This window comes from Neofelis nebulosa, chromosome 10 (assembly GCF_028018385.1).
Source record: "Neofelis nebulosa isolate mNeoNeb1 chromosome 10, mNeoNeb1.pri, whole genome shotgun sequence".
Lineage (NCBI taxonomy): Eukaryota > Metazoa > Chordata > Mammalia > Carnivora > Felidae > Neofelis > Neofelis nebulosa.
In genome coordinates, this window is record NC_080791.1 from 15561821 (window position 1) to 15578056 (window position 16236).

At 54.7% G+C, this 16236-nt stretch overlaps 1 protein-coding gene across 2 annotated transcripts; it reads left to right on the top strand.

The window, feature by feature from the left end:
* The first annotated feature begins 3704 nt into the window (after positions 1–3704).
* Positions 3705–15338, top strand: IL10RA (interleukin 10 receptor subunit alpha). 2 transcript variants are annotated; one of them, XM_058686876.1, is made up of 7 exons: positions 3705–3865; positions 5755–5875; positions 6473–6657; positions 7549–7715; positions 8335–8485; positions 9332–9453; positions 12634–15338. In XM_058686876.1, exons 1-7 carry the CDS (start codon positions 3799–3801, stop codon positions 13555–13557), a joined length of 1737 nt encoding a protein of 578 aa, XP_058542859.1. In that variant the 5' UTR covers positions 3705–3798; the 3' UTR covers positions 13558–15338. The 2 variants fall into 2 exon arrangements, with proteins under 2 accessions (XP_058542859.1, XP_058542861.1); XM_058686878.1 differs by having other exon boundaries at positions 5761–5875.
* The last annotated feature ends 898 nt before the right edge of the window (positions 15339–16236 follow it).

Consider the following 16236-nt stretch of genomic DNA (forward strand, 5'->3'; position numbering starts at 1 on the left):
CAAGCTTAGCTGCTGTGGAATGTCAGGGAAAGAGACTTGAACCTCAATCTGAAGACCAGGGTTTTGATTCTGCCATTAACTAGCAAATCCCTCAGCTGGTCCCCTCCGTGCTCTGAGTTTCTTCTTCTGTCTAAAGTGCAAATCCGCATGTCCTTCGCCTGCCCCAAACCTTTCAGGGATGCCTATCACCTACCCAGCTGATATTCAAACAACTCCCCATTCAAGTCTGAGTCACCATCTAAACCCATTCAGAGAAGGGGGTTCTGTCCCTTCTGAGCCCAGCCAGGAGGGAGTTAGGCAGACAGGGAGGGGACACACGGACATCAGTCAGGTTCTGTAGACAAGAGCCAGAAGGCTTCTCCTAGAGCCGGGGCTGGCCTTCTGTGGCCCCTTCACCTCACCTCTGTAGCTGTCCTCGACCCAAGGACTACCAAGTGTCCTCAGGCAGACTTCTTCCCTCTGTCTGCTTCTCAGGGTCTGTTCCCTCTAGGGCGCTCTCTGTTATGTGTGGCTCTGACACAGCAATCACAAGGCCTGGAACTTCCCTAGTCACTAGTCAGGGACAGAAACTGCAAGTCCTGCCTATAACCACAACTGAACATGGGCTTCCTACCCTCCCAGATGTCCACCCTCCCGCCCAGGGATGCCCGTTGAGAAGCGTCATCCCGAAGACCAAGATGAAGTAAAGCGAAAATGAGACAATGGAACCATCCAGAGCTCAAAATTTGCCCTAAAACTTTCCCAGTGTGGCCATGGGGACAAGATGCCTACCCAGCTCCACCCACAGCTTTTCTGGGGCTTCACCACACTCCCTCCACCCACAACCCTCAGCCCTGAGCTGTTCCTCCTCCCCCCGCCCTCTCTCTCTCTCTCTCTCAATTCACCACACATTTGTCTTCCCCAACAGCTCTTCCAAGATAGGAAAGGGCATTGTTTACACAGTGTTGGAAGCACGAGTTCTGGAGAGACCTGGGCTGTAGCCTGCCACTCACCGGCTGAGTGATACAGACAAGCGACTTAGTCTCGGACCTCACCACTCCTCTAAAACACCGGTAACGAAGCCAGTCTCGTAGAGTGGCAGTCAGGATTCAACGAGACAACGTCTGCACATGAACCAGGATAGCCAACGCCAGATGGTGTAACAAAAATCCCCAAATCTCAGTAACTAGATACGACAAGAATTCACTCCTCGCTCCAGTCACAGGCTCACACAGTTTGGGCGTCTTTACCGAATCGTTCTCCTCTGAGATGTGATTCAGGGACCCAGGTTCCCTCCACCCCCTTGGAATCCTCCACCGGACCCCTTCCAGCGAGCTGACAGAATAACAAAGGGAAAGTTACAGGCCAGGCCAGGAAGTGGCACCCATCAATTCAACTTTACATTGGTTAAAACCCAGTCACATATTCCACCTAACTGCAAGGGAACCAGGAAATCTAGTTGCTACGAATAGCAGAACCTTAGAGCAGAACACCAAGAATACGTAACTGCATACAAACCAAAACAAATACGTGAATTTCTTTTTTTAAAAAAAAAGGTATGGTGGGGGCACCTGGGTGGCTCAGTCGGTTAAGCGTCTGACTTCAGCTTAGGTCACGACCTCTCAGCTCATGAGTTCGAGCCCCACGTTGGGCTCTGTGCTGACAGCCCAGAGCCTAGAGCCTGCTTCGGATTCTGTATCTCTCTCTCTCTCCCCCTCAAAAATAAACAAACATTGAAAAAAGAAAAGGTATGGTAATCACATGTCTGACCTAATTCCTGTTCTGAGTGCTAGGAGGCAGCAGGACACATGGGGATAGCCTATATTCAAATGCAGGCTCTGCCTGAGCAACACATTAATCTATGTCAGCCATGGTGACCCTCATCTTAAAACAGGAAAGCTGACTTACGCATTTTACAAGGTTCTTCAAAAGCGCCATGTTCCCTCATCTCTAAGTGGACACTGCCCTCTGTCTGGAACATCCTCCATATCTGCTCTTCAACCCAGCTAGCTACCTCCTCCAAATCCCTCAAGTATCAGCTTGGATGTCACCTCCTCCAGGAAGCGTTCCCTATCCTCTACTCCAAGTTATGGTTGAGTGCCCGTTTCCTGTGTAACCACTTTGGCCTATGCTTCCTTCCCAGAACACTTCCCATGGCATATTAAAATCTCTGTTTACTTTCCGTCTCTAGCTAAATTGTAAGGTTCTTGGGGGGAAGGGACCTTGTTCTGATCACTGTTTTATCCTCAGCCTTAATACAGGATCTGGCCCAAACTGAGTGTACAGAAAAAAATTGTCATGTGAATGAATGAAGAATCCTGACCCTCCCTCACAATGGCAATAGGGTAAGACTTTTAAACTCTTATAACTGAAAAAAAAAAAAAAATAAGTAAAGACAAGCTCAACAAGAAACTGTGGTGTACTCCTCCTTCAAAAGGTCAGTGGGAACTGAAAAGTCATTTCAGAAGGCAGCCACACCCCTTGGGTCATGCCTGGATACTTTTGGCCACTTAATCTTCCAGTTGGGCAACAGAGAGTGCAGAAAACATTCTCGCACATTACAAACCCTGGAACTCTTTCTCCCAGCTGATCTGAGGGTGTGGCAACAAGAGCTGTCCGCTTAGGGTGGCTCTCTGACTGACACCGTGTCCTGCCTCCCTATACCACTCTCCACTATCCACATAGCTGGGGCATCCCTGACCTTCACTAATCATCATCAAAAAGTGAGGTCTTACTAGCCCTACAGTAGACCCTCAGCCCAGAAGAGGACTCCCTCCCCAAGACACCCACATGCTCTTAAGCAGGTGTCACCACACAACCAAAGTGAAGTGGACAAGTTTGTCTCCCATGCTCTCACATCTTCAGTGCACCTGGAGTGAAGTCTCGTTTGAGTCAAGTGATACCGAAGCATGAGTAACGGACGATATGCTACCAGTCCCCCAGGAGTTTTATAGGAAGGCAGGGAGGGAGGAAGGAAGGAAGAGAGAGAGAGAAAAAAAAAAAGAAAGAGAAGAAGAGAAGAGAAGAGAAGAGAAAAGAAAAGAAAAGAAAAGAAAAAACAAAACAAAACAAAAGAAAGGCTCTAAATGTGAGATTTCAGGCAAGAGACGGAAGCCAAAAAGCAGCTGAAGGAGGCCTCGGACACCCCTCCCAAACTATTAAGTCGGGTAGAGGACCGCCTACTTTACCGCTGGCTTGGCTTATAACCCTACACCCAGGCACTAGGGCCACATCGAGAGTCACACACGTGTCCTAACAATGTTGCCTGAGCGCCTGGGGCACTCTCCTCCCATCCCCAGCTCCGAGCGAGCGCCTGGCCTTGGCCACAGCTCCAATCCCAACCCTGTTTGTCCATCCCGCAAAATCAGCTCTGACACCCTCACCCCACCTTCCGCACCCCCGCCCAGACTGCCCGGGCTGGCTTTAACGCGATCACACTGGGCGGCCTTGGAAACCGGGAGCGAAGGGCTGGGAAGCGGGGAAGGGACGCCAGAACCGCGTCCCCTCCCCGGGACAGCCCTGTGCCCGCCCACTCCCCCACCCCCGCATCCTCCCCCACCCCCGCATCCTCCCCACCCGAGTGGGCGGGGAGCGCAGAGCTGCGGGCTGGGGGCTGAGGGCAGCGGCCCGCGCGAGCATCCGGAGGCGCGGCCTCGGGGGGAGGGGGCGGGGCGTCTCGGGGCCCCGCCCCTCTGACGCAGCCCGGCGGAGTGCGGGCGGGGCAGCCCGCCGGCCCGAGCGCTCAGAGGCAGAGCCGCGGAGTCGCGGCTGGACGCGCGCAGCCCGGCTCCGGCCCCCGGAGGATGCGGCGCGCCCAGGATGCTGCCGCGCCTGGTAGTGCCGCTGGCGGTGCTCCTCAGCCTGCGCCTCTGCTCCGGCGCGCACGGTAAGGATCGCAGCCCGGCCCTCCCCTGCCCGCTCCGCGCTCGCCCGGCTGGGCTGTGTGCGTGTCCACACGCGACCCCCGCCTTTCGTCGCCCCTACATTAAAGTTGTGCGCTCCACGGGGAACCCCGTCTGGCTGTCCCTCTGGGGAGAGGGGAGTCCATTGTCCAACACCCCCCCCCCCCCCGGAAGCTCCCTCATTCCGGCAAGCCTGAGTCTTAGGCTCCCCGTTGTGGAAGGATAAGAGCATTAAATTGATGGGGGGTAAGGGGGTGGATAGAGAAGTCAGTTAACACCCCCGCGCCCGGCTTATTGTCCATCCACTTCCAGGCCGATCAGAAATTTAGCCTTGGCCTTTTTTGTTGTTGTTCTCGGCCAGCTAAGACTGCTTCCCCCCCTGGGGAATGACTTTGATTCCCCATCTGACTCCACCTTCCCTTAGAGGTCCACTTAACCTGTTTCTTCCCCCGTGCCATGCCCTGGCTCATCCCAGCTCTTTCCCCTCACTATCACCTGTGGCTCCATCTGATCATCCCCTGCTTCTTCTTTAGCCCCTAACGTGCTCCCACTGCCACCTGCCTCCCCCTACCTCCTCCTACCCCTTAGCTCAGTCTTCTAACCCAGCCAGCTATCCTGGAAAGTTTCTGCAGGGGAGCCTAGACGAGCCTGGAGAGAGAATGAAAGGGCAGCGAGGTGGCGGCAGGGAGAGCAGGGACTGAAACCGCGTCTACACCAAAATACAAAGTAAAACATGCAGTCAGCCGTTCACATGATCGAGAGCTGAGTCGGGGACACGCAGCCCAAACACCACAGAGACCCGCTGCATTTTTCACTTTCCATCCAATGTTCTGAAATCGAAACACAGCCTTGAGGATCAAAGACATTGTAAGAAAGGAAGGAAGGAAGGAAGGAAGGAAGGAAGGAAGGAAGGAAGGAAGGAAGGAAGGAAGGAAGGAAGGAAGGAAGGAAGGAAGGAAGGGAGAGAGAGGGAGAAAGAAAGAAAGAAAGAAAGAAAGAAAGAAAGAAAGAAAGAAAGAAAGAAAGAAAGAAAGAAAGAAAGAGAGAGAGAAAGGGACAGGGGAAATATACTCTGTGCGAATGACAACTCTAGGAAGCCTGGGAGAGTGGCTGGCAGACTGAGAGACATTAAGGGATCAAGGAGGAGAGAAGAGGGATTGACTGGGTATTAGCCTTGACCTACCTCATTGCCCTTGAGTGGCAAGACTCTCAGCATAGGTGTATTTATTACATTCTTACAAACGAGAGGTCTGGTGAAGTCATTTGCCCAAGTCACCCTGGCAAGTTCATTTGAGGCCTCCTGAAGTTGGAGTTTCCCCCTGGTGAATGGGAGGAGCAAAGGGCGGAAGATGGGAGTTCGGCTGTGGCGTTGAGTATCTCGCCGTGGAGCCAAGGGTGCCGGCTCTGGGTGGAAATGCCGTCAGCCCTGTGTAGAACCAAAACTGCTTCGTTCTGTCAGCCAGCCTAAAGCCCTTCTAGAAGCGGGGGAATGGGGCAAGCACTCAGCTTGGGACTGCCCAGGAGAGCTGTGAAGAGAAACAGATGCCAACAAGCAGGACATCTGTGTACCCCCAAGAACTGCAGAGAGGAGGCCTGGGGCTGGAGCCAGACCCATCTGGATTCACCCTGACCCTCACTCACTCCATTGGCCTTGGGCAAGTCACCTAACCTTTCCGTAAAATTGGAGTACTAGATGCCTACCCTGGAGGGCTGCTGGGATAATGAACTGACACAACATAGAAAAAGTACTTAGCAGAGTGCTCAGCTCAAAGGACTCAATAAATGGAGGCTGTGAGATTGATGGCCACCGTCAGCCTCATTATCCCCGGGAGGCGGGCTCCACCAACTCTGATATCCACACCCTTTGCCCCAGGAACAGAACTTCCCAGCCCTCCATCTGTGTGGTTTGAAGCAGAATTTTTCTCCCATATCCTCCACTGGACGCCCATCCCGAATCAGTCAGAAGGCACCTACTATGAAGTGGAGCTTCTGAGGTATGGAAAGGGGAGATGGAGAAAGGAGAGAGGTGGGTGCGGGAGGGGGTGGAGCCATCCCCTTGCACTTTCCTGGCACGGGAAGATAAATCGGTCTTGTCATCGAAGTGACTCCAGGAAGGACCCTGGTGCATATCCATCAGTTGACGAGTACTGACTTGAGTCTCGTGCGTTGAGCAGTGCGCTGGGAGCTCTGGGGTGAAAAGGCCAAGGTGTTGCCTTTACCCTCAAGGTTTTTTCCATCTTACTGGAAAAACAGGAAGTGCATCCATAATATGGTCGGAAAACAAGTAAAAGCCCAAAGGACTGCAAACGTAGTCGGGAGAAAGGAGAAATGAGGCCGTGTGGCAGTAGGTAGCAAGTCTTCCTGGAGGAAGGGGATGTCCGTTAGATGTTCCAATCTAAGAGAAGTTGGTATGCGGTTCCAGAACCGAGAGAGAGATTCTTGCAGTTAGAATCTGGCCCTGGGCCAGAGAAAATGCCCTGAGGGCTGGACCATCGTTGAGCTCTCTCCCCGGGCCCCTTGCTTTCCTCTTAAAGGAGGTAGGTTTGAGCACAAATTTCCCTACTGATGCTCTGATCCGGATATCTCCCCAGGTATGGAAGAGACTCCTGGGAGTCCACCCCCAGCTGTAACCAGACCCTGGTGCTGTCCTGTGATCTCACTATTATGACCCTGGACCTGTACCACGACAATAGCTACAAAGCCAGAGTCCGGGCAATGGCTGGAAACCGGTACTCCAACTGGACCAACACCAACACCCGCTTCTCCCTGGATGAAGGTGCTTTTCAAAACTCCCCTGGACCTGGAATATGGCTTTGGGGGTCCCTTCCTGCCAGAAACTCTAGTCTAGAACTCTACTCTGCTCCCATAGCTTGCCATCCAGCCAGGCTTCCTGGCCGGGCACCGCGTTGCCCAAACAACTAGTCAGGACTTTTGGGAAGATTTAGATGAAAATAGCCAAGTTGTTCAAGATTTAAAAGGGAACTGGAGTTGTTTATCCCACAGAAGAGAAGTCTCGGGGCGAGTTGGAGCAGCTGAGTCACAAGGGCCAGACCTGTGTACTTATAGAGTTCTGGAAGAGGAAGTGAATCCATAAGCTCTCAGCATGGGGCAGCAAACAGTAGGCAGAATTAGGTCTAGTCCTCACCTGCTTCAGGCTGAATTCCCAGGGGTCAGGGTGTGAGGCTTTGAGGCAGGGAGATGCTGATGAAGAGTTGGGGGTCTCTCTTTCTAGAGGTCAAAGGGTAAGCCCCAAACTTGATGGGATTCTTCTATTCTGCAAATTGGAACTGACCATACACTCTATGTGTGTGGTGAGCCCACTCTCCAAAATTCAGAGCCAGGACCAACGGTCTTTGAGGTCACTGGCTCCCAAATGCCGGCCCGCAGGCCAGTGTTCAGCTGGCTGCAGAAATATTACCCGGGCAGCGTGTTTAAAATAAATGTTTCCAGGGCCCAGTTTCAAAACTTCAGATTCACTGTGTCTTGAGTGGGCCTGGGGCATCTATATTTTTAAGGTAGCCCCCAGGAAGTCCTGATGTTCTGCTGGGTTGCAAACCAGTGGCCCAGGTTTTAGGGTGGGTAACGCTGGACTCCAGAGGCCAAGCACGGGTGGGGCACCCAGGCCCTCCCCAGCCCGCCGGCCTCATGATTTTGCCTCCCCGCTCAGTGACTCTGATGGTTAGCGTGAAGCTAGAGGTGGACAACGGCATCATCCTCGGGCGGATCCAGCTCCCCAGGCCCAGGATCGCCCCTACGGGCGACACTTACGAAAGCATCTTCCGACACTTCCGAGAGTATGAGATTAAGCTGCGCAAGGTGCCGGGGAACTCTACGGTATGGACTTCCCCGGGGCCGCAGCCCCTGGGCTCCCTGGGCCTCCCTGTCACCCCGGGCCGGCGGGACCTTTTGTGCACCCGTGGGGGACTTTGCTGGCAGAGTGGAGGGCGGTCATGGGGCGGGGAAGGGAGTTGAGAAGCCCTCGGTTAAGATGCACTTGCCAGGTGGCAGGGAGGACCCTGCCTGCTAGCACCAGGCACCATGCCACACATCCGATAGCTGTTAGTTCCGACACCCTTGCAGGTGGACGTTTTACTCCCTTTTGAAAGTGGGGAAATGAGGCTCCGAGAGGCTATGTGATTGCCCATGGATACCCCGTATGTGGGATGTCTGGAATCTGCCAGGAAAGGGGAGGCTCTTTCCACCATTTGATTCCAGCCCCTTCTAGAAAGGTCCTCAGTGTCCCGTAAAATGTTCCACTTCTCTTTTAGTACGAGATAAATCATGGTAGTCACAGAGATCTTGGGCTCCATTGATGATAGCGGGTTTGTGATGTTTGAGAAAGGACACTGAAGAAAGGTCGGCCTGGAGCATCTCTGACGGCTCCCCAGCTCTCGGCTCCCGCAGCCCATGAGCCAGGGATATTCTGTTTATGGCTGTGTTGCTTTCGTTTCAGTTCATAAAGCAGAAGATAAACCGTGAAACCTTCAGCCTCTCACCTCCTGGAGAACTGGGAGAATTCTGTGTCAAGGTGAAGCCATCTGTGGCCTCCCGAGTGAACAGGGGGCTGTGGTCCAAGGAAGAGTGCATTGTGCTTACCCGACAGTGTGAGTCTGCGGCCAGGGCTGCTGTCCGGGCGGGGAGGGACGCAGGAAGGGCCTCACACAACCAGAAAAGCATCGGTTGAGGGCTGCCGATGCCATGGGCGCGCCTCCCCACAGCCCTGTGGGTGAGCTCCTACTGTCCCCATTTTAGAGACGCGGGAACTGAGGCTCTGTGGGTATAAACAACTTTCTAGGACATGGTGGCAAAGCCAGGCCTCTTGCTTCGGCTTCCACTCTTGAACACAGCCGTGCTTCCCAAGAACCCACCCCCCCCCCAGCCTACCTCCGCCACCTATGGTCTTTCCCGTTTGTTACATTCCTCAGCCGTCCTTCCTTGGAGCTGGGCACAGAGGGCCTTCTAACCCTGCCTCCCCCCTCCGAGGAAGCCGAACCGAGCTGCCCCCTGCCACAGCCGCTGAAGCCAGGCTCTCCGCAGGTGCTGTGTCCTTCACAGGCATCTTATGTGGGGAAACGGAGGCTCAGAGAGGCTGTGTAATTTGTCCATACCCTCACGGCTAGTGAGTGCTGGAGCTGGGACTTGAGCCCAGGTCTGGCTGCTCCCAAAGCCTCCATTCTCACCCGCTGTACCACCCTGCCCCACCATTCCACGTGCCGTAGCGTGAATCGAGCGCAAAGCCGGAAGCCCAGTCAGTGTGCCTAGTGAGGGAATCCTTCAGGACGGAGGGTGGAAGGCCAGGCAGGGATTCTCAAGAATCCAGAAACATCTAGCTGTATAGCCTAGAGGAAGCCTGGGGGATCACCTGGGCCCCGCACTCGGTGGCTCCCGGGAGCCACCCCTCCAACGTCCCACAACTGCCGGGCCACAAACACATCTCTCTGGGCCTACAGATTTCACCGTGACCAACCTCATCATCTTCTTCACCTTCGTCCTGCTGCTCTGCGGAGCCCTGGCCTACTGCCTGGCCCTCCAGCTGTACGTGCGACGCCAGAGGAAGCTGCCTACCGTCCTGGTGAGTCTCCAGGAGGGGCCACTATCCCATCCTCCCTAGCCGCACCAGGGCTCCAGGAGGCAGCGGGCTCCCCCCAGACGGTCCGTTCCCTCAGCCCTGACGTTATCAGCAGGCACCTTCCTCAGGGACCACAGGGACAGAGGCAGGGCTTACATGCAGAGCCAAGTGCTGAGAACATTATCTTCTAATAGCCCCGATAAGATCCATACTGAGTAGTCCCAACCCCCAAAGTGTTTTTGTTACTATTTACTATCATCGGCCATGGATCAGCCCCTGTGCATTAGTACCTCTGAGGCGGGTATTATCCTCATTTTATCTTCCCCTATGGGGAGGCATAGAGTGACTGTTCCACGCACAGGGGTCACAGGGCCAGGAAGAGTCAGGCCGAAGCCCAGTCTTTCCCCCCACCTACCGGCTGGTGACGACGAGTGCTCCGGAAGAGGAAGGACTCAGGCCTAGAAGCACCCACCTAGTGCTGCCACCAGAGTGGCAGAGAGCAGAGCGGGTGGTAATGCCGAGGAGGTCATGGCCAGGGTCTCTGACCCTCTTCCAGAGCGTCTCGTGCAACGGCTGCACCTGTGCGAGTAAGCCAGCATCTCCAAACTGTCCCGCCCGTCCCGCCTGGGATTCAGGCTGCTCCAGAGCTTGCGGCCACATCCCCCCAGCCGCCATCACTGCGATAGCCGTGGGCTGTGCTGGGGAGGACCGGCCCCATCAGGGAGCCAGGGGCCCTAGGAAAGGCCACAGCTGGAAGGGTATCCCCCCACTCAGAGGGATCCCAGGATTTCTGGGAAAAATAAGAAGAGGGACACAGGTCCTCTGGAATGATTTTGAGTAAGAACTCCAGGAAGTGGGGAGGCAGGGAGAGAAGCGACTGCCTGCCCTACTTAGAGCCTTGTCCAGGAAGCAGAGGACCGTGTTCCTGTGCCCTGGGTACCTTAGGAGACTAAAAAGTTCTTTCTCCCTTGTGTCTAACTGAAGTATGTAACTCATGGCTCCTTCTCTGTACGCTGGGGAGATTCAGTTCTATAAACGTGTATACACTGGCCTGTTTAACACGTACTTGGAGCATATCCCATACGCAGGGCCTGGGGCTGGGATGGGGGAGGTTGAGAGGTGAGTGCCTCATGGCGGCTGCCCTTCGGGCTGGAGAACCGCAAAGCAGAGGGGTGGGGGAGGAGTGGTCCTGGTAACTGCAGCGGGGATTCCTAGTTGGGCATCAGGATGAGCGTCCAGGAAGAGATGAACAAACCCTGGTCCCAAGGGGCTTGATCACAGCCTGTTGGGGCAGCGGACGTATATATATTCTTTTCACTCTAATGCGACCCAGTGAAATCGACACAGATCCAAAATGCCAAAGGAGAGGACAAGCAACCTCTGGGGTTTTGCTCCTCTGTGACATCTGGATCACAGAATTGAGCTCTCCTTGAGAATTTTTGCCTCCTCAAGATAAAGGCAACCCAGTTCCCTTCATCAAATGATCATGGCCATTACGAACTCTACCAATAACTTCTGGCACCTTCTAGCACCTTCACACTCACTTGCTTAGTCCCACTCATTAGCTGTTTTGATCTGATCTTTGGACAAATGGGGATTTCAAATCAGGCCAGCAGAGTACAAATCCCAGGTTTGTTCTTTGCTGCTGTGACTTTGGGCATGTCATTTAACTTCTCTGAGGTTCCATTTCCTCCTCTAGGAAATGGAGAAACAACACTTCCTTAGAGATGGGAGCATAAAATTCGATTCACCGAACATTCACCGAGTGCCTTCTATGTACCAGGCACGGTTCAAAGCATTCTCCATGCCATTAACTGCAACATGGCTAGACAGGTACTGTCCTTATTGCCATCTTACAGGCAAGACACGAAAGCACAGAGAGGACAAATAATTGAGCCAAGGTGACACGGCTGGCAAAGGCAGAGCTGGGATTTGGGCCATGGAGTCTGGTTCTAGAAACAGCTGTCCTTCATCGCCAACCTATAGGATAGCAGTAGGAACTCAACCAGTAAGGGTTGCACTGGAGTCAAAACTTACAAAGGGAATTAGGGCAGATGTGCAACAGTGAGTCCGTCAGTCAGTCAGCAAACCTTATGAGTGCCCAGTATGTGCCAGCTCAGCTTAAGCGCCAGGAACATTGTGGCAAACAAAACTAGGCAGGTCCTGCCCTCAAGGTGCTTGTATTCTGCTGGGTGTGGGGAGTTTGTATCGTGGGTCTTGGTAGGGGGCGGAAAATAAACTAAAAAATAATTCCAGGAACCAAGTACTAGAAAGAAGTAAACTAGGTTAATGCTGGGGCGCCTGGGTGGCGCAGTCGGTCAAGAGTCTGACTCTTGGTTTCGACTCAGGTCATGATCTCACATTTCATGAGTTCGAACCCTGCATCAGGCTCCACACTATGTGGAGCCTGCTTGGGATTCTCTCTCTCCCTCTCTCTCTCTCTGCCCCTCCCCCTCTCGCTGTCTCTCAAAATGAATACACTTAAAATTCTTTTAAAAACTAGGTTAATGCAGAGACCGTGTGGAGCACTGCTTTAGCCAGGATGATCGGGAAGGCCTCTCTGGGGAGAGCTGAGCTGAGCTGAGACCTGAGTGTCAAGGAGGACACAGCCGTAGAAAGGGCTGAGAGAAGAGTGTTCCGACCACAGGGCATGGCATGTGCAAAGGCCCTGGGAGCACTGAGCTGATGCGTTCCAGGGCAGAAAGAACCCCAGTGTGACCGAGACAGAACAGCAAGGGGGAGAGGGGTTAAGTGACAGTTATTTAAACGTGAGTTACAGACTTACGGGCTATTTGTAGGTGGGTTACCATGTAACACATTCCCTATTTTGGGCCATCGTCAAAAAAAAGCTTGGCACTCACTTCTAGATGTATCTAAAGGAATCCGGCCTGCTCTCAGGTGTGGAAAGCAGTGCCGAGGGAGCCAAGAACATTCTCCGCTCCCTGCAGGCTCCCATCCCACCTGCCTTTCCACCCGGGCTGTGAGCACACAGGCCTGAACCAAACTGAGAATTGCATTAAGAGGAAAGGTCGGTTCTGAAATGACAACAAAAAACACAGGGACCCCTCGGTTACAGCGGAGCCTCCCTGGGCTCACCTCCCGGACCCGGGGCCTCACTTGCAACGCTGGAGTGGGTTGCTGCAGGTGACCCTTGTTTTTCTCACTCTGCCCTCTCCCCTCCAGGTCTTCGGGAAGCCCCATCCGTTCAACTTGGTCCTCCAGCTCCCCTGCCCAGAGCCCCAGGACACCATCCATCCCCTTGACGAGGGGGCCTTCCCCAAAGTGTCCCCGGAGCTGAAGAACTCGGAACTGCACGGCAGCACGGACAGCGGCTTTGGCAGTGCGAAGTCATCCCTGCAGAATGAGGGGTCCCAGTTCCTCCTGCCGGTCCCCCACCCCCAGGCGGCGGGGACTGTGGGAAAGGGGGCGCCCCGGGAGCCGGAGAGCAGCCGCAGCGGTGGCAGCAACAACAGCACAGACAGCGGGATCTGCTTGCAGGAGCCCAGCCCGAGTACTGGCACCGGACCCCACTGGGAGCAGCGGGTGAGGAAGAGCAGCCAGGGCCAGGACGACAGCGGCCTCGGTCTAGCCCAAAACTCAGAAGGGCAGCCTGGGGATGTGCAGGGGGTCTCAGACTTGGGCCGTGTCAATCCCCCAGGGCCTGAGGTGCCTGGGGAGGAAGACCCAGCCTCAGTGGCATTCCGGGGCTACCTAAAGCAGACCAGATGCACACAGGAGAGAGCAACCACGGCAGGCTGCCTGGAGGAAGAGCCCGCCTCGACAGATGGCCTCGGCCCCAAGTTCAGGACATGCCTGGATGCCGAGGCAGGCTGGCCCCCGCTGGCCCTGGCCAAGGGCTATTTGAAACAGGACCCAGGAACGACTCGCCCTGCATCAGGGACCCCAACCGGACAGTGGAGTCGGCCAACTGAGGAGTGGTCACTTCTGGGTTTGACCAGCTCCAGGGACCTAGGAGCATCTGACTGCAACTTGGCCCGTGACCTGGCCCCTCTGGACTGTATGGCAGCCCCAGGTGGTCTCCTGGACCGCTTTGACTCAAACCTGGTCACTCTGCCTCTGATCTCCAGCCTGCACTCGAATGAGTGACTCAGGCTAAGGGGCTGCTTTTGATGTCAGCCGTGCCCTTCCTGGACGAGGAGGAGGGGCCGCAGGGGTTAGAAGTGACTCATGAGGCCAGTGTGAGCACTCTTCTGCAAGTTCCGGAGGTCCAGCCCTCGCCAGGCCCAGCAGGGCTGCCTGAGGTGCCCAGGGCAGAAAGAGGCTATCTCGTTATACTATTGCAGGGTATCCAGATGGCACTGGCCGGTTATGCAGACAGGGCCCCAGAGACTCTGGCAGGACCAGGAAGGGCAGGGTGGAGATCTCCTCCCTTCTAGGGGCTCTTCCTATACTGTAAAAGAGTCTTTGCTCGGGGGAATCATAGGGTTTTCTGGAAATGTGGTGAGGCCAGCTATGGTGGTGAGGGCACCAAGCTGAAGTCGGTTCAGACCCAGCCCTCTCTCTCAAGCTAACCATGTGCCAGGGCCTCCAGCAGGATGCAGTGCTGGGAGGGTGGGGGCTTCAGAGCCTCCCTGCAGGGTCATTTCTAGGAGGAAACAGGAGGACCCGGAGATCAGGTGTGGTCTCTAGGATGGTCACACGGAGAATCTTCCAGACTGGCAGTCCTCCCAGGCAGGGAGCTTGTCACAGAAGATCTTCAGATGAATCTGCCCTGGTCAGCCAGTCTACCAACCACCATTATGGAGCCACAAGGGGACGAAGCCCCCGTGTCCAAGCCACTCACTACCCCACCCTGTGGCCTCCACCATCTTGCTGACAGCACTGGAGAAGCCGTGGCTATTTGTACCGGTCACTGGTCAAAACTCAGCCCTCCAGGTTGTCTGTGGACTTGGGCACCAGCTCGCCTGCCCCAGAGGGTCCGGGTTGGGACCTGCACTTGGGTTTACTGCTAACATCCAGCTCCAGACCCACAGGACATGTCACTGCTCTCTCAGGGTTCAGCTGTGTGCGCTGGGGCCAGCCCCAGTTGGAATAAGGACTCAGTCTCCAGGGGGCCCCTCCCCGCTGGACGTTAACCAAGCTGGCCTCGGGGGTGACTCCGGCCCGGTGTGAGCCTGGGCTGGGAAGAAGCAGACCGTAGAACCCACGTCTGCAGAGAACCAGCTTCCTTCTCACGCTGAGGACTAACAGATTTAGCAAAAGTCCACGGTGTCGCGCTGAGAGAACCATCAGAGAACCTGGGCCCAGAAAGGGGGCGGCTGTGGGCCCTGCGTCCCTACACTCGGGGTTAAGATTCTGTCTTCAAAGCCAGTTTACAGTCTATGGGCAAGGAAGCTGGGAGGGGTGACAGGCCTGACAGCCGCCCCCGAAGAGTCACCACTCGGCCCTACATCTTTCTGTGGCATTCCAAGAATAGACACAGCGGCTCAGAGAATCCAGCCAGAACCGCCCCTGCTCCCCCCCTACACTCTACCAAGAGGTTCTCAGGTATCTGATGACTCCCTCTGCACACTGAAGCTTGAGGAGCTCCTCAGGGTTCCCTCGGAAGGTTTATTTATTTATCTCGTTCCCTTATTTATTGAAGAGAGAGCACCGTACCATGAAAGAATTCTGGGTATTTCAAGAACCCCGTTCTGACCCCCCTGGTTCCAGTTCTGACCCCACTGTGCGTAGCATTTCCTCATCTGTAAACTGAAGCGCCTCGGATTCCTCATCTGCAAATCTAGAAAACCATGCCTGGTGCGTTTCCTTCACAGGGACGTGAGTTTCCACCGAGGGGGTGGGTATGAACGGGTCTTAAAAGAAAAGCTCTGTACGTCAGTGGTGTATGTTTTTTTTATTTCAATAAATTGTCAGGACCCCAGGAACCTGGTGAAACCAGTCAAATTTCTGATGACACGGTGGCTGGTGGGAGACTCAAGGCTGGTGGGGTGCTCATGGAGGTTGATAAGGAACAAAATGTGTGATGTCGCTTTAGCAGGGACGAAGACTTAGGCTCAAATGGGACACAGGTCTGAGCCCTCGTGCTAACATGACGTAATGGGTATGTAATGTAAGAGATCATGACACTGTATGTAAGTGAAAGAAACATTCCTTTGGAAAGCCGAAAGGGAAACGTAGAAGACAAAGGTTTTTTGTTTTTGTTTGTTTGCTCTTTTTGAGAGAGCATGGGGGTGGGGGCAGGGGCAGAGAGAGGGGTCAGGGGATCCGAAGCGGGCTCTGCCCGGATAGCAGAGAGCCCGACGCGGGGGCTCGAACTCAAAAACCATGAGATCGTGACCTGAGCTGAAGTCAGACGCTCAACCGACTGAGCCACCCCGGTGCCCCCAAGGCAATGTTTTGAGTGTGGATTCTGACCGCTTGGAAAAGAGAGCAGACCTTCCTGGAGCCCCGCCACCTGACCCCCTCGACCTGGAGGTGTGACCCACGGGTGCTTCTCATAAGTGCGGAAGCCATCTGCATTTGATTCTGAAAGCAACCTTCTCTTTCCACGAAAAGCCACACGTGGGTTTGACTCTCTCCCCAGGCTCAGCCCGGCAGATGGAGCAAACTCAGGGTCAGGGCCAGGGTCTCTGGTGCACTTTGCCCTTTGTCACAGCCTGGATCCTCGAGGAGGTGAATGGGGACACCTCATCTCCTTTCCCCTGGGTTATCTCCAGTGACGCTTCTCCCCATTCCACTCTGAGAAAAGCAGCCATTCTGGGGAAGTGCTGATCCTATCGTCTTCAGAGAACTTGACTAATACCATGCCATTTAGGAGCTGCT